Source organism: Lytechinus variegatus, chromosome 5 (assembly GCF_018143015.1).
Source record: "Lytechinus variegatus isolate NC3 chromosome 5, Lvar_3.0, whole genome shotgun sequence".
Lineage (NCBI taxonomy): Eukaryota > Metazoa > Echinodermata > Echinoidea > Temnopleuroida > Toxopneustidae > Lytechinus > Lytechinus variegatus.
Window position 1 is genome coordinate 36,292,325 of NC_054744.1, and position 25,763 is coordinate 36,318,087.

General features: G+C 36.5%; 2 protein-coding genes across 2 annotated transcripts; one reads left to right on the forward strand and one right to left on the reverse strand.

The window, feature by feature from the left end:
• Window positions 1-7,993: 7,993 nt before the first annotated feature.
• On the forward strand, window positions 7,994-15,034 carry LOC121416034 (40S ribosomal protein S15-like). Its single transcript, XM_041609472.1, has 4 exons — window positions 7,994-8,066; window positions 11,846-11,931; window positions 13,417-13,651; window positions 14,661-15,034. The coding sequence occupies exons 1-4, from the start codon at window positions 8,064-8,066 to the stop codon at window positions 14,772-14,774; spliced, it is 438 nt and encodes a 145-aa protein (XP_041465406.1). The 5' UTR covers window positions 7,994-8,063; the 3' UTR covers window positions 14,775-15,034.
• Window positions 15,035-18,165: 3,131 nt separating this feature from the next.
• On the reverse strand, window positions 18,166-25,344 carry LOC121416035 (NADH-quinone oxidoreductase subunit B-like). The gene is made up of 6 exons (XM_041609473.1): window positions 25,272-25,344; window positions 22,337-22,484; window positions 21,634-21,757; window positions 20,943-21,169; window positions 20,444-20,532; window positions 18,166-18,977 (listed from the first exon to the last, which is right to left on the reverse strand). The coding sequence occupies exons 1-6, from the start codon at window positions 25,282-25,284 to the stop codon at window positions 18,880-18,882; spliced, it is 699 nt and encodes a 232-aa protein (XP_041465407.1). The 5' UTR covers window positions 25,285-25,344; the 3' UTR covers window positions 18,166-18,879.
• Between the last annotated feature and the right edge of the window lie 419 nt (window positions 25,345-25,763).

Sequence of the window (25,763 nt, forward strand, 5' to 3'; positions counted from 1 at the left end):
AATTTTCTTTATTTAGGTTCATGGTCTAAAATAGGTACGCCTAGAGAACATACAAACGATATTCGAATTGAAATTTTAAAAGGAAAGAAAAGAGAAATATCAAAAAGTCGTCAAAATTGATGATTTATAGGTCATCCCATTCTTTTCGAAAATCTCAGCTTGAGCTTCTCGCTTCCATTATTCATCTAGTTCTTAGTTAGTAGTCTTGTTGGAAAAAAGAAAGGAATCACTATCATGAAAATTCGTTCAGAGAAAAAAAAGAAAGGAAAAGAAAAATATGAAATATGATATGTTATTAAATATCATATCTATATCTATCACAAAATTTTGTATTAAAAATGTTTGCTCGCTCGCATTTTTTTTATTTGCCCTTTACGCCACGTCTGCCCCATAATTTTGATTCCTAAAGCCATCCCCTTAAACTAAAAGGAAATTCCTTCACAGAGAACAATATTTGTGTTAGTCATCCCCAAAATGAACACCGATTGACAAGATATATCATTCTCAAATCAAACGTTTTATTTTGCAGTACACCCTTGTATTGATTGCATTCATCCATTAGTTAATCCATTTATGTACATTAATAATGTGTTTTTATCAAATATTTGTCATCGCTGAACCACTTTCTTTGATTCGATTTGCCATTACTACCACCACATAAATATAGACGGGTCGTTTCAACGAACATCTTAATTCAGAGCCAGTTTGACTTTTTTATATGAAAATGTGTAATTATGTGATAGACCCTGACATAATGTGAAACATTGCATGGTTAAAAAAATGCTTGGTAATATTCAATACTGCTCGCTCCAACCATGGAGCTATTAACAGAGATATGCTCCAACCAATATAGACCCATCGCAATTAATAAGACCCACTGTCATCAAGGGGAATTCCTTCAAGACACCAAGTCCGTTAATTCCTTCCCATATATTCTTCGATTCATAATGATCTTCAGATTTCCCACATTTTCCTACCTAGCATGCTATTCTCATCCATCTCCTCTTTTGATATTTTCATTCTCTGCAAAGAGGGTCCTATATTGGGTTTTTTTTTCTTTCTTTTTTATTGCTCCGGTCTATTTCCCGCGCTAAATGGTAGGCCTACTGATTGCATGGATTTGAGGGTTAATTCTGCTTGTTACCATGGTTTGATGATTAAAGCTTTGACGTGCTGCATGGTGTGTTTATCTGCACTTGGGCACTGATTGGATAATGAGATCGATGACACTAATGTGCTTTCAAAAAATAGATCACCGATAATCTCATCCTAGATAAGTATTGTGCGAGGATTTGGACGGTTCCGGATTTCTCATTCAAAAGAGACGGATATGTCGACCATTGTATCTGAGGCCCCTCCACAATTGGTGGCGCGACTGCTTAATTGTGGGTAACAATTTTTCTAAATCATTCAGTTCAAAATCGTAGGAGTGGTACTTTGCAAAATGTTACAATATAAAAAAAAAACAAAAAGACAATCAATCATCCATGCATGATTGTACAAAACATCATAGTATTAAAGGGAAAGTTCACCCTAACAAAAAGTTTATTGTAAAAATAGGAGAAAAATGATTAAAAAATATTGCCGAAGGTTTGAGAAAAATTCATCAAATAATTAAAAAGTTATTAGAATTCCAATTATTTGATTTGTGACGTCATATGCGAGCAGCATTCATACTTAGCAAATGGTAAAAAATCAAAGAAATGTCATTTTCTCAGAAAATTGAAAATGGTTTTCACTGTACCTTTTGTATATCAATAGACAAATCATTTCACACCCGATCATGAAGAGAAAACAAAATTAAGTCATCAGGAACTATACAAAATTTGAAATTCATGCATTTTATATTACATCACAGCTGCTCGTCTATGACGTCACAAATCCAAAACTTTGAACTCTAATAACTTTCTTACTTTTTAACGGATTTTCCTAAAACCTTCACCAATATTTTTTACTAATTTTTTGCTATTTTTACAACAAAGTTTTCTTCAGGGTGCACTTCCCCTTTAATACAGGCGGATAATTTTCGTTAAAAAAGAAATGTAAATAGTAGCCATTCATAACAGAGTTCACAAAATCTTGCTTTAATAGTTATGCAGAAAACAAACTCAATTAAATTTAAAATAATCATACAAAAAAAATCGAGTGCTCCACTCTTCACACTAAAAACTGCGGTGTTAAAACTGACACAAATTGGTGTTAATGGAGGACCACACCCCGAGGTGTTAAAATTACACCCTATGAGATTAAACATAACACCAAAGTGTGTAAATCTAACAACAAAAGGTGTTGTAATAACACCTATAGATTTGAAACACCACCAATATAACACCGGTGTAAAATAACAGGTGTGGTCCTCTATGTATACCGGTTATAACACCACACTTTTTGCTGTGCACATACCTATACATATATTATGACCAAATGATCACGAGTAGTTATTAGTAAGAGTCATTAGTAGTCATTAGTAAGAGAAAATAAATGAAACAGTACGGTTCGAAACTTCCACTTCCATAGAGGGCCAAAATATGCATAAAGTCGTCCAGTGGTGTAAGGGCCAAATATTTCGACGTGGTTAGAACAACATTTTACAAAATTAATGTCTCGAGGGTGCGAAACAAAGCGAACTAGAATATGACTTTTTCAAAGTAAAAATATAAGTTTGTTATGGAGTCTGCATAAAATATATGCTAAAATTCATTTTCTTTCCCTTTCTCCTTATTTTTTTAAGTTTTCTCTCTCTCTTTCTTTCTTCCTTTCTTCCTTCCTTTCTTTCTTCCTTTCTTTCTTTCTTTCGTTCTTTCTTTCTTCTTTTCTCTCTTTCTATCTTTCTTTCTTTCTCTCTATCTCTCTTTTTTAGTGAATATTTGGGTTTTTTATAGCCCCCAAACACTCCCTAATATCTGTACGCCAGGAATCTACAGTAGGGGGTGGGATCAAATATGTAAATCGGGATTAAACGAAGAGAGAATAATAATAAAAAAAACAACAACAAAAACAAATATCAACGCATATCCTTTCATGTTATTTTGGGATGAAAAACAGGGGCCATGATAGTTTCATTTTTGAAAGGAGGCAAATCAAAAATGAAAATATCATGTCCTCATATCAAAATAACATGAAAAGAGATAGAAGCCAAGAAAACTGGGGGGGGGGAGAAGTACGCAGAAAAATAAAAGTGGCATTTGCACCAACCCAAATACAAACAATAGAAATAATGAGAATGATTTCCCCATTATAAGGACCTAGCTAGCGAGGGTGGATGTTTTGATCATCCTTAAAGGCTAATAATCTGGGACGATTAAGATATTAATGAATCGAGCCACACTATTCTTGATTGAATGGTGGATGCAATTATATATAGCGAAAATCCCCGATAGAACAGAGTATCTCGACCTATTTGTGAGGTCACATCCAGGTCGCCACCACCCCCCCCCCCCCCCACCGGTGGACATGCCATGTTCGTGGCAAAGGTTTTTTTTTACGATGCGCATTAAAGAAAAAGGTATAAAAATAAGCAAAATCGGCAAAAAGATCTATAGCTTTCAACAACCTCTAAACTTATTTGTGCAATTACGCAGTCGTAAAAAGTAGAATTGTCGAGGCAATATTTATAGGGTGGGGGAATAACTTGTTTAGGGCATTCTGAGATCAAAGCAAATCAAAACCCCGTATCAAAATATCATCGGATCGCCACTGGAATATAAAGAGGGACAAAGTTTCACGATCAATAGTATCTCAATGCAGCCTAAAATCAATCTTCAAAACAGAAAAGTTTATTTATATAAGAGATCACTTTACAATGAGACCTAATTAGTATCAGGCTATTAACCGTGACACAGAGGCAGTGTGGCCGTGTATTTACATGTATCCCCATTAAGGTTTAATTGGTCATCAAACAACACTCACTTTAGAAGTAGAAAGATAATTTGAAGCTTGTTTAAAAGGGTATGATTCATCAATGGTTTCACTGGCGTACGCCTTCAGAAGGAGGGCTTTTGTTCACGATCAATAAAAAAAGCAAAAGAAGGACAAAGACAAAGGGAAAGAAAGGAAATGAAAGGGTGAAATATAATATTATTTGATGAATTCTATGTCGAAATCTATAACAAAATTAGATTATCATATTTAAATAATCATAGTATTGTTTGCTCGCTCATGACTATTTACAAAGTTCCCACTAATTAATTGTCGTCAAAGTGGCAAGTATTTTGGCACTACATGTGAGAGAGCGCGGATAACTACACAGTGGCGTAACAGGCGGGGGGGGGCAAGCTGCCCCCTGGCAGGTTTCACCGGGGGAAAAAAATAAAAAGAGGGAGAAAGAAAGGGAAAGGGGAAGGAAAGGGGAAGAGGAAAGGAGGAAAAGGAAAGGGAAAAGTGAAAAGAAAACGAAGAAAAAACATTTTTAAATGGTAAATGAAGGAAATCAGGAAAATGTACGAAAGAAGAACATTTCAGAAAGAACAAACCATTCCGAAATAGGCCTATGTAATGCGATAGCACGATGGGAAATAAATCAAAAGATGACAAATTGGCAAACAATAGCGCAAAACGAACTTGTAATTAGTCAAAAGCTAAATTTAAAAACAAAGAAAAGGGACAAGAAAAAAAATAACACAACCGGGCTGCCGATGATTGAAATTAAAGAGCGGGAAGAAAGAAGGACTGCGTACAACATTGCGCTATAAGCTAGCTAAATTTTATGCAAATAAGCTACCGGGGCTTTGCCCCAGATCCTCAATCACTGGTATACAGGCGGGGGGGTGGTCTTGGTTCCACACCCAAGAGGAAATGAGAGAAATTGTAGGAGACAACTAATAAAGAAATGAATGGAAACAATGAAATCCCAATGAAATATGTTAGCTGCTGAATATAATGGAAAAAATCTATCACATATTTAGAATTTAATTTCAATAGGCAGTTTCTTTTCCAGCTCGCTTTGCACGCTGGCGACTTTTTACAAATTTTCCCACATTGCTATATTTGGTTCATTACGCAACTTAGTTGAATAAATGTGTTGTGTAAAAGCTATATTCTGCATACATGGTATATGCCTGCGATTTGATTGAAATAGCGGCAATCTGCGAGGTTTAAATGGCTTTGATATCAAAAAGTTCCGGGGGCTCCGCCCGGACCCCAACCGCATAGCACTGCGCATGGAAGGGTTGGGCCATGGCCCCAAAGGTTCTACAAACAAGAACAAAAACAAGGAGGAAAGAAAAGCAACTGAGAAGTGTGAGATATGCTTTTATTAACTGAATATAATGTCAAAATATAGCTCAAAGTTAGATTCTCATGAAAAGGTGATTTTTTTTCTCGCTTCGCTTACTCGGGACTTATACAAAGCAGCCTTTTAGCACATGTGATATACTGCGCCCCTCATTTTTTTTTTTTTTATTTTTTTTTTACTCTTCACGCTGCCGCAAAGAATCCTGTTCACAGTGGCGTACAGACCACAAAAAAAGGAAACTAAGAGAGAAGAGTGCAATATATTATTATTCTCTGGATATCATGTCAAAATATATCACAAAATTGGATTGTTGTCTTAGGTCAAATTTTTGCTCGCTCGCTTCGCTCGCTCGCAAAGTTTTTTAAAAGATAAATTCTGCCCGATGCGCAATATCTGGCCTTCTCAAATAGTCTCCTCATATTACACCATTAGACCTGTTCATACCATGATGACCCCTGTTGCGCCGCTGAGCTTACACTGTGTTAACAATAAAATAATGTATATATCACTGGCGTAAATGCAGTGGGGGAGATGATAGCAATATACTGACCTGAAAATTCAAAATTTTGGGGACACGTATACCCCCACACCAAGGGCTATAAATACCGGGGCATAACCGTGGACATTGGAAGACAGACTAATAACCAAATCATCTTTCAAGGGGGTATACTTATTATGGAAGAAATTGTGGCGAGCGAGCGAACCTTGAAAAAGTCGCCTCAGTCGCTTAAATAAGCCAGTTCGTAGTTCCTTTCTGCGCATGATCAAAAGATTCTACGCATGATCAGAAGAAGGTCATTTGTACTAAAGTGACATGGTGCTTTAAAATCTAATGAGATAAGCACCAACTTTGATGTCTTGATTAAACATATATTCTTTTGAATTGTCGTTTTCATTTACATCCACAAAAAACAACAATGTTTCCACGAACGACTGGTATTTCACAGTTTGTCAAGTACATTGTGCAACATGCTAAGATATGCATTCAAAGTAAGAATGCAACAAATACCTTCATTAAGTGTTCATTGGTGTGCTATTCTAGTCACCTGGTCTATTCAATTTCTTCATCCTGCTATGTAAGGCAAGCTTACGTAATATCGTGCTTTGAAATCTGCCTATCATGATGAAAGAAATGAAAGGTCATTTGACCAAAATTGTCCATGGAGTAACTACGAAATGGTCTATTCATATGCATACAATACAGACTGAGGATGATAAGAGAAAACTATCAATAACGTAAAGTTAAGAAGAAAAGGAAAAAGAAATAGCCGAGATTTGTTCAATGAAAGCTCATGTGCTGAGTGGTTAGAGGTGAGATGAGAGAGCAAAAAAAATGGGATCACGAATATCGGGAATAAAGATGCTACATGAATTGATAATAGGTCATTTTATATATTAAATATTATAATAACTATATTCAATAAAATTAATATTGAAATATAAAAAATATATATATCACAGGCTACAATGGGCCTATATAGACTGGTAAAACGTGGAAATAGCACGATGATGCTTATGAAAAGTAAAGATTTTAAATAAACTTAAACCTAAATCTATTTGATGATTATTTTTTCTGACTGGAAAAATAAGGGGATGATTGTATGCCATTCCGGGCCCCTTTTCAAACATCGTGGGGAGGGGATATATCCCCATCCCCCAGGATTTAAACCCGTGCCATATATTAATTTAATTTCATATCATTATCATATCATCAAAGTGGGGTAGAGAGTATAAAAAGGAAAGAGTGTAGAAAAAATGGATTAACAAATACAAGAGGAAGAAGAAATTAAATAAATGAAATAAGGGAAGATGAATAATTCGAGAGTGTTGAAAATTTGCTCGCGCTACGCGTGATTTAAGAATTTGCTAGTCTGAGAGAGGGCTACATGTTGAAATACGGTTTTCAAATCAATTAGGCCTATGCTATATGCGTATTTTTCTACTAGCAATATGAGTATTTATAACGGTTTTATACTGTTAATTTCAGCTCGCGCTATACGTGCTCGCATTATTTGATTTAAATATCTTCTTCATGAATTCCCACAAACAGTCCCCAGTCCCAGAATATAATTTCAGGTCGACCAGTATAGGCCCATTGAATTGTTTAGTTAGATACGTTCATAATCCCACAAATTTAAAGTGCTTAAAAATGTCCTGTTTTTAAGTCCGATGTGAACTCAAGGGACGGATTCAGCTTTCGTCACGGGGGGGGGGGGGGGGCTGGAACTCATTTCCCCGATCGGCCGCTAAAACTAAAAGCTGTTTTTTTTGTCCATGTATGCTTAAAGGTAAAGTTCACCTTGATAGCAATTCTTTTGTAAATATAGGAGAAATAGGCTTATAACAAAAAAATATTGTATTGGATTTTTTTTCCCTTTGGTACGTCATAATTATGTGAGCTCGCAGCATCCCAAGTATCTTGAGTTCTATAAAAAAAAATATCGAGGAAATGTCATTTTATTAAGAAAATCAAAATAGGTTACATTGTAACTTCAGTATCACGCCCACTCCTGAAAGATTTTTTTTTTAGTCTTTATGAACTTTATGCATTTTATATTACATGATACAGGGCAGTTACTCTTATATGACGTCACAAATCAAAATTTGAAAATCCTCATAACTTTCTTTATCTTTGATGGATTATCCTGAAATTTTCACCAGTATATTTTTATTATTTTGTCTGGTATTTTTTACAACAAACTTTTTGTCTGAGTGAACTTACTCATGTTACTGGTCGCGTTTGTTGTCTTCAAGCCATAAAATACCCAAAAGTCATCACAAGAGGGCGATGTAATATGATGCTTCCTTTTCGTGTCTCGCAGTTGTGACCATGGTATGGACATATATGTTGATTAAAAAATCGTTAAACATCCTTTGTCACAAATTACCTTTTAAGAACTCGAATACTCATACCGTTTATCTAATATTTCATGAGTGTATCTATCTTCTTTTTGTTCATTTTTTAATCCAATTAATGGTATAAATACGACATGATCCATGAGGTAGCGTAATGGAAATCTCAGTTTTCCATCAACATTACACGGATACGAGTGCATCGGACCACAATACCTCTGGCTCTGCCTGGAGGCTTCTGGGGAGTAAAATTATTTCTAATTCTACTAGGCCTATACGTAGGCTTGCTCCCCATGAAGCCTGGGACGGCATACCATTGGCCCACACGCACCAAGTATTGGAGACAACAATGCTGCTCCAAAATACTTGATTTATTTATTTATCTCGTCACATAATTTTGTAAACGGGAAAGAAGTTCATTTCGCCAGGCCCAGCCTGGCGGCCGGGAGTGGGAGTTCAGCCTTGGCCTGGGCTTGGCATTTTTCCATTGCTTGGCATATTCGGGCCCGGCCATTTTTTCAAAATAAACGTGACCAAAATGCAAATTAATATTCCCTCTTTGCATTAATTGCCAAAAATCAGAGAAAAATTAAGTTAAAAGGAACAAAATCAGTGACTTTGGCTGTTTTATCCGATCTTAAAACATATGGCCATTGATGAGTCCCCTGTACAAATCGCGCTAGAACTTTGGTCTCTGTATTTGGTAAAGGAATCCAATCAGTAGAGGTGCACGGCAAATATTGGAGACTGTCTCCAATGTGGGAGATTATCTCTAATATCAGAGACTTGTGAAGAATTTGGGTATCCAATTTCAGAGACAGTCTCCAGTTATGGAGACCAATTTCCTTTGTTTACATTTGCGGCAAAAGGATTACCTTGGCGGCAAATAAAAATGTGATAAGCAGATTCCTCATGAAAAATTACCCCTTTTCACCGTCTACTTTTGTTTTGATAAGGATTTTTGTTGTCAATCACACACAAAACAAATGGGCTTCTGACCTCAGTGAGACAAAATTTTGGGTGGAAAAAATCATGCTTTTGTTGGTGTTGTTTCTTTTGTCCTTTTTCAAAGCAAGTCTCCAATGTGGGAGATTGTCTCCCCTATTGGAGAGAGTCTCCCATATTGGCCGTGCGCCTCTACTGCCATTGGAGTTCAGCTGAACAACCAACATTACCAAGACCGAAGCTTTTGGTCTAGGTATTCCTATCCATATTTCATGTGCGTGTAGGCCGCCAAAAATTTCGCCCCTGAGACATGCGTTTGTAACGTTGGCAAAAAACAATACTAGGAAACAAGATGGCGGCGTAAACATCGGCCTGTTCGGGCAAGTCTCTTCCATCTTGTCACGATATTTTTCTCATTTTTTGATAAATTCTTGTTAAAAGTAAAATCAATGGTGCAGAAATGTTGGAAATGAAGTTGCATCCATGTAGGCCCTACATGATTTAGGGCTAGATCTCGGTTTTAGAAGGAAAGTAGAAATCTCGGGGGCGAAAGTTTCAGGTTTTGGCTAACTACACGCACATGAATGGATAGGAATACCGGGCTTCATTGAGAGTAAGCATACATCAGTAAATAATTTTTATACTCTCTAGAAGCCGCCTGGCTACAGATGGCTTGGCAAGTATTTTCATTCTTGCCCTCACATGAAGAAGCATTAATGGCTAATTGATATTCAATAGCAATAAGGCCAAGCACAGAAAGGGAATGTGGCCACGCCTCATTTTGGTGAAAAATACTTGAGACACTGAATGAATATTCATTACATGTGGAAAACGGATGTCAGTAGATGGAAACAACCTGTATACAGTCTAGTTTCAATAAACTTTACTAAGCACATGTCATCAATTAAAGGTCAAGTCCACCTCCAGAAAAATATTTATTTTAATAGAGAAAAATCAGGCTAGCATAACACTGAAAATTTCATCAAAATCGGATGTAACTAAGAAAGTTCTTACATTTTAAAGATTTGCTTATTTTTCTTAAAACGGTGATATGCACAACTCAGTGACATGCAAATGAGACAGTCGATGTCCCTCATTATTTCATTGTTTTTTATTGTTTGAATTATACAATATTTAATTTTTTACAGATTTGACAATGAAGTCCAACTTGACTGAACCATATAGTGTTAGACCATGCGAATTCCACATGTTCAGAGAGGAATTGATTGTAGTTTCATTTGACAATGAGGAATAAATTAGAATATTTCACATTTCATACTTGTATAGAATACAAAAATAGTGAGTGGATGATGTCATCAGACTCCCCATTTGCATACCAACCAGGATACATATAATTTAAATGAAATTCAGCAAAATTTTTACCCTATCTAGGCCGGGGTATTTTGGGAGTTCATATGAGATCTCGGCCGTCGACCGCGCGATCGCGCTGAAAATTGGCACGCAGGTTGCCTGGGACATAATCTACAAGATTGCATAGTGATTTATTTCATGCAAATTGTTATTAAGTGATTATGCTAATTTATGCGTAATTAGTATGCGAAATCATACTTTTTCCTGTAACTCCCTAAATAAAGCTCCAAATGTACTAATTTTTGGTATAGAAACTCTTTGTGGTGTTCTTAGCAAGTGTAAATGAAAAAAATTGCGATATCAAATCATTTTCTTATGTATTATATTGTTTTTTGCAATTTCTTATGTATTTCTTTGTTTTTGAACCTTTTGTTTTTCATTGTTTTTTCAATGAAATTTGTTGGGGACTCTTCTGTGATCATAAAAAGCATAAAATAAATACATTTAGACCAGCAAAACTAAAAATAATCATGCACTTATGAATTTTGGTTGATAACACAATTTGCATTGACTTTGTACATGAAATCACGTTTTTGAGCAATTTTTGGTCTGACATGCACTTACATAATGTTGCGTAATTTCGGAACCACGTACCCGAGTGCCGCAAAATTGGTCTCAAAAGTTGCGCAAGACTTGAAAGTAAAAAGTCAGAGAGCGGCGCGGTCAAAAAATTTCGCGCGGCGAAAATATCGCGCAATTTGTTGAGGGGGGGGCCTCCGAGGCCCCCCCCCCCCGGCCTAGATAAGGTTAAATGTCATGACTTTTTATTTTATTTCCAATTTTGATGAAATTTTCAGCGTAGTGCTTGTTGGATTTTTCTGTTTTTATTCAAATCAACTTGTTTTGGGGGTGGACTTGTCCTTAAAGAGATTGGTTCATTCACTGAGAGTCTATAGCCCCTCACATCAATTAGTTTCAGAATCCAGTCACAAAATGGCAAAAGAAAGATGAGATTAGATTAAAACAAACTTCCCAGTTAATTACCATATCTTCATTGGCATCTTTTAATGATTGGCTCAATCGCAAATAAGCTACACAAAATTAACATCAAAATTTAGAATGACTGGAACAGTCGCACAGCCAACCCCCCGGATGTCCTGGTAAGCGGGGATAATCTGAACTTGGTGTTTGTCTGCGTGTAAATCACTCAGCCGCACACGGATAAACACTGTTCTGATTATACCCTCATACCGGGACATCCTCTGGGGATGTCAGTGTGATTGTTCCAGTCATTTAAAATTTTGATTTGTGCAGTGCCCTTGGAAAGTTTTGATGACTTTCTTTTGAAACCTAGTGTATTATAATATATGTAGGTTGAAAATTGGGATACTCTGCATTTTCATTAATTTAGAATGCTTTACAATGGGTTTTATATTTGCATGATTTGCATCATTCACCTTTTTTAATATGACCAAAATCTACCTGATTGATTTCATTTTGCAGGCAGAAGTTGAGGTAAAGAAGAAGCGTACCTTCAGGAAGTACACCTTCCGTGGTGTTGATCTTGATCAACTCTTGGATATGTCCAAGTAAGTTAGCAAAGTACTTTCAAGAATCCATATTTTGTGTTTGTATGCCTTAGGTATACAATTCTTTGAAACCATTTGCTAGAATTCATTTTGTAGTCCATAGATAAACATTTCAGTGGAATGGTTGTTAAAAAAACATGTTTGTTTGCTTCATGGGGGTTGTGTTAGGAATATTATTAATCAAGATAAGTTTGTGTTTGGAAATATTTTCTCCAGATATGGGGTTTGTCATAAGTCTGCTTTCAGACTTTTTTTACATAAGTTTTGGCCAATTCTATTGATGTCTCTGGACATGATTATGGTAAAAATGATGAAGGTATTTTTATGGTGTAAAGAATTACTTGACCCGATTTAAAAAAAAAAATCTAATCACGAGGGGTATGCAGAGCTGCAAAGTAGTACGATTTTTCCGTATTTCATACGGAAATCAATTTAAAATACGGCAGTACGCTTTTTTCATGATAAAATACGGGAAAAAAACAAATTAGAGAAGAAAAGGTATTCCGTGTGTTGCTGCCCTCTACGTTCAATGAGTTATGCTTTCATCAAGGCTTTCCGATTAGAATTTTCGATATCCTGGCGAATCAATGCGGGTGACAAGTTCCGAGCGCACGCACGTAGTTTACAAGCGCAAAGCAGCGGCTCAAATCGCGATATTTTGCGACTGGTAAATACGTCTGTAAGGATGATGACGTCATCCAAGATGGCAACTTACGTTGACCGACGGAAGGATCGAAGATGACGATGTTTCGATCATAATTTGAAACGAATTAGCCGTAACTGCGGTCTAAGGTACGATATTTCTGAATTTCATACATTTTTCCGTAAATATGGATGCAATTTCTTTTTCATAATGTGACATTTTATGTGCAAAAAAACGATCGGAAAAAACAGGTTTCCGTCGAATGTTAGATCTAACATTACTGCTAATACGTTGTCTGTATGTATGGGCCTCCAAATTCTTCAGTCTATGTATTGGTGAGTCAGCCAACGCAGTTCAGCGGAACAACCAAAATCTAGATTGAAGTGAAGCTTGTCTCGTGTGCGACGGTGTGGGGCGCAAAATAATGTAAGAAGTGATCGAACTTTGCCATTATGCGTGCATATTTATCTCATGGTAAAAATACGATTTTTTTTGTCAAAATACTGATTTTGGGGGATAAGAATACTGAAAATGCAAAATACAACTTGGCAGCTCTGGGTATGTGTAAGGGTCTTGTGTGCAGTTTGTACTTAGTTACCTAGATGTTGAGAAACGTTTCTTTTTCCCTTTTTTTTCTTCAGGGGGGTGGGCTTAATTTCGTTAGCCGCAGTTGAAGCATGTACTTGATTCATTTCTTACTCTCGTCATGAAAATAAAGTTATTTGAACAAATTTTGAACAACCAAAACATGGCTCCGGAGTTGTTGGATATCATATTTTAACAAGATTCAGAAATTAATTTCCAATACCATGCCTTACCCTAATTTATCACTTCATTCGCAGTGAGCAACTGAGTGAGCTGCTCCACTGCCGTGCCAGGAGACGATTCAAGCGTGGGCTCAAGCGCAAGCCCCTCGCCCTCCTCAAGAAGCTCCGAAAGGCAAAGAAAGAATGCCCTGCCCTTGAGAAGCCTGAGGTCGTCAAGACCCATTTGAGGAACGTCATCATTGTCCCTGAGATGGTTGGATGCATGGTCGGTGTCTACAACGGCAAGGTCTTCAACCAAGTTGAAATCAAGGTCAGTTTTGCTTTTTGAGCTACATTGTGACATTACTTTGATGTACATGATCTGTAAGTTCCATCTGAAAAATGTACAAAAAAAGACAAGAGCTGGATATCAGGAATGACATTTGATTTTAAAGAAATATATATATATATACATTTTTTTAGATCAGCTAATTTTGTAAACTTCTTGTCTCATTTTCAAAATTCTGATATTCTAAGCAGCTCAGCCTCACAAAAAGTAAAATATTTGTGTGGATGTTAGTTTGTGAGTTTGGTTTGCAAAAGTGATTTATCATTAATTCTTGATATAAGTGAATGAATTTTGAAAAATGAAAAAAAAAACTTTTTGTTGCAACCAATATATACCTTCAAATTGAATACAAATATTTGTAGAAAATTTGAAACTTGATAAATACCAGAGCCATTGCTTTGCTATAATCTATTGTCATTAAGTTCATGTGATAGGACTAGAAATTTAGTTTTACATGTAGCATGACAATGTTTTGTTTTATCAAATCTATGTACATGTACACTACAGTACACATTGAAAAAAAGGAAGCAAACTACTTACATATTATTGCCACTTTATAAGAAATAAGGAAATGTGATTGAGTGATTGGAAGGATTAACGCCTATTGGCCAGTCAATGATGCTGATATCCATCAGAGTATCAATTGATATACTGCTGATTCTTTCCTCGTTTCTGAGGCTGGTCCATTCTTCTTGTAAAGCACACTGCATGAATTGATTTTATTTTGAAGCGTTCACAGACCCATTTTACACAATGACAAATGTAACTTCTTTATCAACTTACAGGAATTACCCGGTACATTTTGTTGGGATATTCAAAACGGTTACATGAAAGATTCCTGGTGTCTAGCTATTTACATTTGAAAAAATTCATCTGCAAATGTGCTGAAGGAATTCAGTGTTAGAAAATTGATATGTATACAGGAAAATGTTGTTTTAAATATCTTCCCACTTATCTTTGCATAAATTCTCACCCTGTTTGTATCTTTTAGCCTGATATGATTGGTCATTACCTTGGTGAGTTCAGCATCACGTACAAACCTGTGAAGCACGGTAGGCCTGGTATCGGTGCCACCCACTCCTCAAGATTCATCCCACTCAAGTAAAACAATTCATCAACTTCATAATCCTCAGACGCCCATCCATTTACATCATGCGTGAGACTTCAATGACTCTCCTCAATAGTTCCTCTTTGAGAATAGACTCTAAATGTCATCCAGGAACTAATTACATACACCAAGCCCAACACATCAATGAGGTGATTGACCAGAGTTCTTGCTATCTACACCATTTCTTCAGTCAAGTTCTGTTAACTGTGTACAACCACGACAATAAATCAATCTGCAGATATATGTAGACAACACAATTCTATCAGGTTTATGTAGTGAGTTTAGTTTGGAAGTATATTGGATAATGTGATATATAAAGTGTTGAGACCAGGGGACCATGTCATAAAGGGTTACAACTGTTGTAACTTTGCCATTATGGCAACTACCATGGCAACAGGGCTCAGCAGCTAATCAAAATCAAGGTTACCATGGCAGTTGCCATAATGGCAAAGTGGCATATCAGCTGCATTTTAAAGTCAATTCTAGTCCAGATTTTCAACTCGGAACAGATTTTCAGATAGTTAATCAAATCATTATTGAAAATGATGTTGTAATTATATTTTTGAGAGAAGGGGGAGAATCCAGTAATAAGTGAAATAGAGAGAGATGAATAAGAAAGAGATAGAAAATGATAGGAGAGAAAAGGAGCAGGAGAGGAGATAGGGGAAAGAGAGAGATTAAATGAGGAGAGGGGACCGTGAAAAGATGAGAAAAAGGAAGAGGTGAAAGGAATGGAATAAGATGGAAGAGAGAAAAAAATAAAACAAATGAAACACGAGGTGGAAAGAGTTGAAAAAAATTGAAAGACGAGTGACTCAAGAGGAAAGAGAGAATAGAAGAAAAGGAGATTAACATGTACAGAGAAAGAAAAGTAATATTACATGGTTGTGTGTGGATTTATAAAATCTAAATTACTGAGCAAGTCGGAAAGACTGAACACCTCTAAAATTGCACATTTTTTATGAACACAAATATTGCATATGTCCTGAAAGAATATTTTCTCTAAAATGATTAAATATCATTTTACGGTGGTAAATGTTTACCCCCGGATAATCTGGAGGTAATCTTTTCTGTGATGTAAAAATAGATATGTGACAAAGTAAGGCATGAATGCAATAAATAATCCAGGGGAGCGTTTCATGAAAGGACTTGTCGGACGTTTTATCCGACAAGTCCCATTTTATCCGACAGTTTCTATAGTTACAGTGCCTCTCAGCCAATCAGAATCAAGGAAAGATGTCAGATCTGACAACTTGTCAGGCAAAAATGTTGATGAAACGGTCCCCTGATGTCAAAAAAGTAACCTGATAATTGTTTGATAAAAACCGTTTGGTAATTTAGTTTGCATTGACATTTCCTGCAACTCTAGAATTATGACTTCAAGGACAACTGGATTCATTCATGCCTTACTTAGGTACATATTGGATCGTACGTCACAACAAAGAATACTTCGTAATTATCCAAGTGTAAACATACCGGTACCACATAAAAATCATACCAAATTATTCTGAAGGAGATACTCTCCTAGTGCACGAGAATTTTGTGTCCTGGACTAGGACACAAACTCCTGGACATGTTCTTTCGTTAATTGGTGATTATTTAGGTGTAAATTTTTATCTGAGTCGCTCAGTATTTTGATTTTTTGGAGAGACAAACAAACATAGTGGGGAATAAGGGGAGTTTAAAAAAACCTTCAGAATTCCAATCAAGGAAGGTACAAATAAGCGAAGCTCCAGTTGATAAAATAGGAATTTAAGCAATGCTCGGATGAATTTGGTCAATTGTAATCTTTGATTTTCGCTTTTTTTTTAATTCTGCATCCAGAACCCTTGCAAAAATATTTGTATGCTATCCATTGTATACAAAATATACTAGTATGATCCCTTAATCCAATGTTTTGTTATTACATCTAATTATCCCTCTTTCCCATTATCCTTCTCTATCCCCCTTGCCCTTTATCCCTCTGTTTCTCTCCCCTTCCCCTCTCCTCATCACTCTTTCTATCCCTCTCTCCCCTTGCCCTCTCTTGTCTTCTCTCCCTTTATCTCTCTCCCTCTCTTCCATCCTCTGGCCCATATTCTAAATTTAGGTTTAATTTAGACCATGGTCTAACTCTGCTAAATTATGGGAAGTCAAAATTTTGTATGTTTCATATATTTACTGTGCTCTTTCTTGATTCATCAATGGTGAAGACAATTATCTATATGCCTCCTAGACAATTATGAATGATTTGAGAGCCAAAATGAGCTGAAATATGGTTTCTTTACTGTTAGAGATTTATGGTATGTAACAATTGGCTATACCTTTAAACCAGAGTCTAAGTCAAACCCGACTTCAGAATACAGGCCTCTGTGTTTCTGAGCATTTTCTTTACCTTCGTCTCCCCTCTCTTCCCTTGATAGTACAGTACACTCTGCATGACTCAAACTTTGATACCTCGAATAATTCCCTAACCCAAACATTTCAAACTAGAACATGCGTACATGTGTCTTATTTACACGTTGTAATTCGAACATTGCCGAAGTCAAACGGATTTCTTCTGTCCAAAGGTGTTTGACCGAAGCAGATTCACCACTACCCTTTTTCATATGCACTGTATTTGCAAGCAACAACCAAGTAGAGCATGAGACGTGTAATTCATACTATGAATGAACGGATCATATCAGTCAAATATTGCGATAATTTATACAAATAGTTTTTCATTAACATAGATTGGTAAAAAAAAGGTTAGGCAAAATTTATACTAAGTTTTGCAAATGATAGATGAATGGCAAGTCTGCAATCAATTGTAAGTCTAGGGTTGTCATCCATAACTTTTCAGTGGTGGTAATTTTTTCACCTGCCACCTAGCATAAGGGGTTCAGGGGAATGAAAACTAGCTGGTTTTCAGGACTTAAACACTAAAATTATCATTTTCGCCGTCATTGGGTATATTAATGCTTGATGGTCAAGTGTGGTCATGCATTGAGTGACCAGCCGCGTATGATTGATCTTGGGACCTAGAATTGGGTTTCATATTTACTCTGGCGACAATTGCTCAAATAAAAAATCTGCACACTTAGCAAAACCTAACCGAACGAAATTAAACCCTAAACCTTGTCTTTTCATTATTCTGAAGCAATAACTCTTTATTATAATCTTAACCCTACCCCTATGCCCTCTGAGATATCAAGACCAGAGCGATTGTTGCAGGAGCACATGATGTGTCACCTAAAATTTACTTATAAGTTATTGGTTTCAATTTTCTTGCAATGCTCTATGTGGACAGAATATCCATAAAGTAACTTCACTAGATACAGTACTATTTTTAGTAAGTCTTACTCTTTCCAGTGAATTAAATTATCAAAAGAAATAAGACAAGAAAAAAAAAACAAGACACATGGACCAATTCACATTGAAACCAGATTTATTTATACAATATATGTGTTTCCAGAAACACTTTTGCCATCTAAATTCTTTCCATTCAGTGATCAATACACCTGACTCCGACAAGATTTATGTTATCTTGCACAGTAACAGGTAGGGGGTCATTTATGGGGATGTTATACTATCAAAAAGGTAATTAATGAATCAATTTTCATGCATCTATTCTCTGATCATCAATGTATCTGAAGATACTTCATAAGTTATTCATATAAATGAAAAGTTCAGAAAAGAATTTAACAGCAAATATTACTAGTTTTATGAGTATCGACTTGTTTGTCAGGGACACTTACCATCTGCGAAAACAGGGGAGAATTATCTGTTATGATAAACCTGTTGCTCGTTCCAAATTGTGTACAAATATTACATTTTGAAAGGAAAAATATAACAGGGAACCGTAGATAATTCATTATCAATGGCAATAAAGAAAAAAACTTCAATGTAATAGAATATTATTCAACAGAGAGCAAGCCACCAAGGCAAAGGAAACTGTTGACAGAATTCAACTCGTAACTGATTAATGATATAGCTACATGTATGTATAAATAGATCAACTATGGCAGGGGGATAGTTTTCTTTCTTTATGGAAGGCAATTCTTAAATTTCTGTACAATGAAATGATACATAGTAGGGAACACTTTTTAAAAATTCTTCGACATACAAAGAAGAGTATAGGTTTTTATTTCCTATACCACATTGTGATATTCTTGGCTCGTTTGATCTTCTTCTGTAGTTGAAGGACACCATAGAGAAGAGCCTCGGCCGTCGGAGGGCAACCTGTAAGATGATTTAAATTAAAAGATAATGATATGATTTAACATGTATATGTATTTTTTATCACTGGTTTAATCTTTCTATTTGAACCATCACCCTTTATCTTATTTATATCTTATATCTTCTTTAAAAAATGGGACAGATACAATATTCCAACATATTTTCTTCAACTATTAAAATCGGCAGTCTCCAGATAATTATCAATGAGTTTATCCGACAAATTCACAAATTTTCATTAGGAAAGTTGCTGAGGCAAAGTTGATTCAGATGTCATGGGAATGACCAATACATTAGATACTCAAACACATCACAATGCTATAAAACATCACAATGTCACACATCACAAAGTTACACATCACAATGCTATAAAAAAAATCAAAATGTCACACATCACAATATTACACATAACAATGCAATAAAAAATTACAGTCACACATCACAATGTTACATAACAGGTCTTGTTACAGAAATTGCATTCAATTGGTCTCATTGGTCAAAAATAAATTTGTGTTTTATTTCTGGAGTTGAATTTGATTACTACTCTTTCTGCAAAGGGTCCCACACCCAGTAATGCCCACAACAATCTCTGAATCAGTTCAGTCCAGTGTACAATCAGATGTAAGCAGTGTATCTACCAGGAAGCATAGAGTGGAGCCCACTACACGCAGGCAACCAGCACCCTCTTGAAACCTAGCTATGAACTCTCATATCAAGGTTCATCAGTACCCCTGCAATATCATCATAGAAACAGGTCTGGCAAGACTCTTTCGTAGTGACTTAAATTTGCAAAACCTCATTCATAGCTACTTTGTAAATGGTAACCTAATTTGTTCTCGTAGGAATCACACACCAGATATGGGAATAATAAATATCTGCTCAGGACAATTCTAAAGGCATGAGAAGGCTAACAACTTTGGTGCTCAAGGGTTCTTTAAGGAATTCTTTTGGTCAGTACCCAGGCAATCGCCACCTGGGTGGAGAGTGGCAAAAATAGAATCGTGTCCTGCTAATAGATGAGTAATGCCAATGGATTTAAATTCAGATAAGATACCTTGAATGATTTTCAAACATAGCCATGAACAGTTATAATTTCAATTATATAGTGAGTTTATCTGGAATTGATTCACTAAGACAAAAAGTGTTGTTGTCCAATGAATAAGTCTATGGACTGTGCACACCAAGGTTCAAGATTAAAATCCCAGCAAAGTAAGAGCATCCACTGGGAACACAATAATCGCTCTTCTCTCTAATCAGGCTTTAAATGAGTACATATTAAGACACAATGCCAATGAAGTATGGTAGGTAATGAGAATATTAGCACCTTGCTGGCATTACTATCCAGGGAGTGGAGAATGTAAACACATTGTTTGTGTATGCCCCAGGATTGAATTAATGAGGCAATGATTTATAAAGCCCACTTGGATATTAGTGTAGTATTGATAGCTTAATAAGGGCAGATGATACAGTACCTGGGACGTAGATATCAACCGGAACAATCCTGTCACAACCCCTGACAACAGCATAAGAATAATGGTAGTAACCACCTCCATTTGCACAGCTGCATGTGAAAATGCAATTAAAAAGATAAATGAGTAAATTGATTTGATGAAATACGAAGATATATTATCTGATAAAATAACACACATTTCAAATGCAATCTTTTCTTGTTACTCTGAAGAAGAGCATATGATATGAAATTTATTGAAATTGAAACTAGGAGTAATTTCATAATTTTATTATATAAGGTCACACACAAATCTCTGAAAACTATTTTAAGTACACTATGCTTCTAAAACGGAATTCTGAAAAAGCGAAGGGAAAGACCTGGATGATTGATCGTGCCATGTTATGATATAGGGCCCTGGAATATTAGCTTGTCTGATATCTCTGAGTTGCATGGAAGCACAATATTTAAACAGGAGCAAGAAAACACTGAGGTATTTCATTGATCCAATGGTCATTCCATACCTTCCCATTGAGATAACCCATCTTGGTTCGGGCATCTGATCGTACACCTTCCTAAGAGCCGGAGCCATCTTGTTGGTCAGGGTACCAGCAACGATCATCACGTCAGCCTGGCGAGGACTGGCTCGGAATACCACACCAAACCTGTCCATGTCGTAACGGGGAGCAGCGAAATGCATCATCTCCACAGCACAGCAAGCAAGGCCAAAGGTCATGGGCCACAGAGAACTCTGAAGGAAAATGATACAGATATACAGTATGGTTAATTAGAAAGGGTACAATTTTAAGAAGAAATCCAGATAGAGTTTGTACTCTATCAGGGAAGTACATGTAAGAGACTGAAAAGTAGAGAGGAAGGCAGAGAGGAAAGAAGTGGTGAAGAGGTACAGAGATAGTATAGACAGGGGAGAAAGTTGTGATAGGGTGGAGAGGGGCAGATAGAGGGAGAGAGGTAGGAAAGGATATACATGCAGGTAAGGGGAAAATGTGGTCAGAATTAAGGATGAGAGAATTTGGAGGGATGAAAAGGAGAAGGAACAAGAGGGGAAATGAGAAAATATTAAAAATGGAGAGAGTGGAGGAACTAGAGGGGTGACCAAGGGGAAGAAGAAAAGAGGTCGAGAATAAAAATATCATACAAAGGACCACAAGGTATTTCTTTAGAAACAATTACATTTTTAAAGGTAAGACTTACCCTTCTTGCCCAGTTGATGACATCATCAGCTTTAGCAACGACAAAGTCTGCTGCATTGTTCAGGTTGATTCCACCTTTCTTAGCTGGAGCTGCTGATGTACTCTGATGCCTATATGGTACCACACTGGAAACAAGATACATACAGAATACAGATTATCAGTTTGCTCAACAACGGTCTTCTTTTTCCTACTGAGCGACCGCAATCAACTAGCCGACTATTATGTCACATTATAAGAGGTCAGTGTTACACATTGCAGTAATGTTTCAATTTGTTTACCATAACGTTTCTCCTTCCTAAAATGAATGCCCTGGATATCTTGAATTGACCACACTGTTTAATTGCAAATGACTCTTCATGTACATGTATAAAACAAATCAAGCCATGCTGCTGTGATAAACTTAATTTCCAACATTTGGCACATCATTCTGCATTCGGTCAAAATATGGCATATATTTCTGTTCTTATTAATTTAAAGATTTTCAAAAGAGGGTCTTATGCAACTTACTGCAGATGACAGTCTCATATGGTAAACTTCTTTCTTATTCGTGGTTGATTTACCTCCTTCAAGAATGAAGATTCTTGCAATTCTTTTCAAGATAACTTGTTAAAACATTTGTTTAAACCGAAGTTTAGGGTCTGATTACATATATTCAGAAGTGCATTTAACACTTGATTAGCAAGCTGTTATGATTCGTTGTTTACCTTGTGCATTGTGACTGTGTTTGTGTGGATGCATCTTTGTGTTCGTGAAGACATCTCATCGGCTGTGTCTGGGAGCAAGCCGCTGGCAGGGTCCTAACTGGAAGGCTTGAAAACCTACCCAGCAATGACAAGCGGCTCATCATGGTGGCTGAATGGAGAAAAAAGATCAACAAAAACATTGATAAATTTACATAATGATTGATTTTATTTTACTACACTTTATACGGGGAAGCTGTTTGCCTATGACAATATGATGCCGCAAATAGAAAAAAATTATTATAATTTTTTCATCTCAAATGGATTTTCCTCAAACTTTAACAATACTTTGATGATTATTTTTTGTTATTTTCACACTGAAAGTTTTTGTCAGGGTGATTTTCTTTTTTAAATTATGAATGCAGGTAGATCTACAAGTATATCTAAATTATTTAGGTCTATTCTGAGACCGCCAGCACAAATCAGGTCATGATCATGTGGTCACAAAAATAATTTGGCCCAAAGGTACGTGAATGTATTGAGAAATAACAATATCAAGCCACCTTTTCTACACTTGGAATGGTCTTGGCCCATGATCGGATCGCTCAAGTTTCGATCAAAAGTTATTTGATTGGGAAATTTTGTACATATTCATGCAGCGCTCCAAAACCCTGCACTCCATTGACTTTGTTCAAGTTGCAACAGATTCTGTAAACGAACACGATGTGACACTGGCACTATTCTGTATGATTTTTGACAGAAAAGTGAGAAGTATGGCTATAGGAGAGTGGGGTAAATAAGGCCACCTGTTGCAGATGCTTGCGTCGCATAACGTTGGAGAAGAACAATAGGAAACAAGATAGCGGCATAAACAATCATCGGGCAAGTCTCTTCCGTCTTGTCATGATATATTTCTCATTTTTTTAATGAATTCTTGTTTAAAAATAAAATCGATGGCGCAGAAATGTCGGAAATGAAGTTGCATCCCATATACATGATTTAGGGCTAGATCTTTTAGAAGAAAAGTAGAAATCTTGGGGGTGAAAGTTTCAGGTTTTAACGGCCTACACGCACGTGTATGGATAGGAATACCTGGCTTCATTGAGAGTAAGCCTACGTCAGTAAATGATTTTAACTCTCCAGAAGCCACCTGGCGCGGCTGGCTACTTCTACCGCACTGGTTTGCTTGAGCGTGCAATATCAATTTTCATTGTGCACCTTTTGCATTGCACCAAAATAGATGGATGTCATGTGATGCATATTGGCCAATCACGATGCTTAAAAATACAGAGCTATTTTATAAAATACAGAGCTATTTTATAAAAAAAAAGGCAGTGTATACAGCCACACGCGTGTGTCTTTACCATCCAGCCACACGCGTGTGGTTATATCCAGAACACCTATCTGTGGATACCGCCACACGCCGCCAGTAATAACAGTAAAACACGTGTGTAGGTCTGACCGTCTATATCACGATCAAAATAACCTCATTTCTTCATTAAATTCTTACATTCTAAACCCCTTTGATATCCTTAGATCATTTCAATTTCATTCTCACCGTCTTCTCTCCTTGCTTTTCTTGTCTTGTTACAAACGGTCGTCTGTTTAACAGCAAATTCTCTTTTTCTACTTGTGTTGATTCTGGCTTCCTTCGCGGTACGGTGGCAGACCCATACAGCGTGCGTTAGCGCAGCGCAGTAGACATACACAGTTTGGGTTACGTTTACGTTTGGTACGAATAATTTTCGTACCAAGCGTTAAGCATGCACGAATCCCGAGTTTCGTACGTACGCACGTACACGCACATAGCCTAGAGTCAGTAGAGAATCGACACAAGTAGAAAAAGTGTGGAAATTTGCTATTTAACAGGCGGCCTTTTGTAACGACAAGAAAAGCAAGGAAAGAAGACGGTGAGAATGAAATTGAAACGATTTTAAGAAATCAGAGTGGTTTAGAATGTAAGAATTTAATGAAGAAATGAGGTTATTTTGATCGTGATATAGACGGTCAGACCTACATACGCGTTTTACTGTTATTACTGGCGGCGTGTGGCGGTATCCACAAATAGGTGTTCTGGATATAACCACACGCGTGTGGCTGGATGGTAAAGACACACGCGTGTGGCTGTATACACTGCCAAAAAAAAATGCCTCTCAAAAACTGAAAAGGGCTCTAACATGTCTAATAAAATGAAAAAATGGCTCTTTTTTTTTCAAAATAGCTCCCTAAAAATAAACAGCAATTACGACACTGCAACACAACAAACGAGGCCTTAGCATATACCCAAACTGTTGACCATCACAGAATTGTGACAACCCCATTAAATATACGTACAGAAGAATTGCATGCACAGGGAATGACAATGGCCCCCGAGTCGTATCTAACTTTAAAGATAAGTTCCAGTTTTGGTAACGATCTCAAAGTGACTTTTTACAGAATCTAATATAATGACCACCCAAGTGTCTGTTTGTATAAATAAAAAATATGTGCCAAAGGATTCTGGGAGAAATTGTGTAATTGCTGAGAAATAAGCAAAATAAGCGCGGATTTGGTCACTTCCGTCGGGTCTTTATTCCAGCAATATTAATACACTGTCCCACGTGTGCCTATCTGTGTTGGTGATCTTCAGTGTGAACATTTTTCAGTGTAGATTTCAAGATTTCACAAAGTTCAGTTTATGTAACGGTACCAGATCTAGATCCTCGATGATATACTGTCAATTAAGCCTTGTTTTACAGACTTTCTCATGAAATCAGTGTTTACTGCAACTACTGGAATTTCTCTTTAAGATGTATAGTAGGCCTACGGTACAGATCTAAAGTTAGTTCCTAACGACATCTACTAAAAGTACACCTTGAATCATAGTTCAATCGTTTCTAACTCATCTGGCAACATCATTACAAATCATTAATACCCATAATTACAGATTATACCCATGGAAATACATCAAGAAACTTACCCGAAAGAGACATTTTAATTAGGTCCTGACCCTTTCGGCGATCTTTTGTAATACTAAAATATATTTATCGCAGATGGCGCTAGACTGAATTGGAATCACAGAGATACGATCTTGGAATGGTTAAAAAGATGAAGGACACACGGTAGGGGAAAATGTTCAGGGAGCCGTGTTGGCAGTATCGAGTTGTCATTAATAGTATGCTTTGAAAATTGAATTCATTTTCTTTGAAAATTTATTCCAGTTTGAGTCAGTGTTCAAAGCAATTTTATAGAGTATGCGTTAAATAGATTGCCGATACTCGATCAGTATATTTTTTTAACTAGAAATGATCATTACATGTCTGAAATAAAAAGTAATTGTATCGTCCAAGATTCCTCCCATTAGCTAATGAATTAAGGGAATTTCAATAACAATTGTTATACGATATTATCTCTGTAAACCACCATCTTTATAGGTTTCAATTTATACCCAATGGATGTTCTTTTTGTGGTA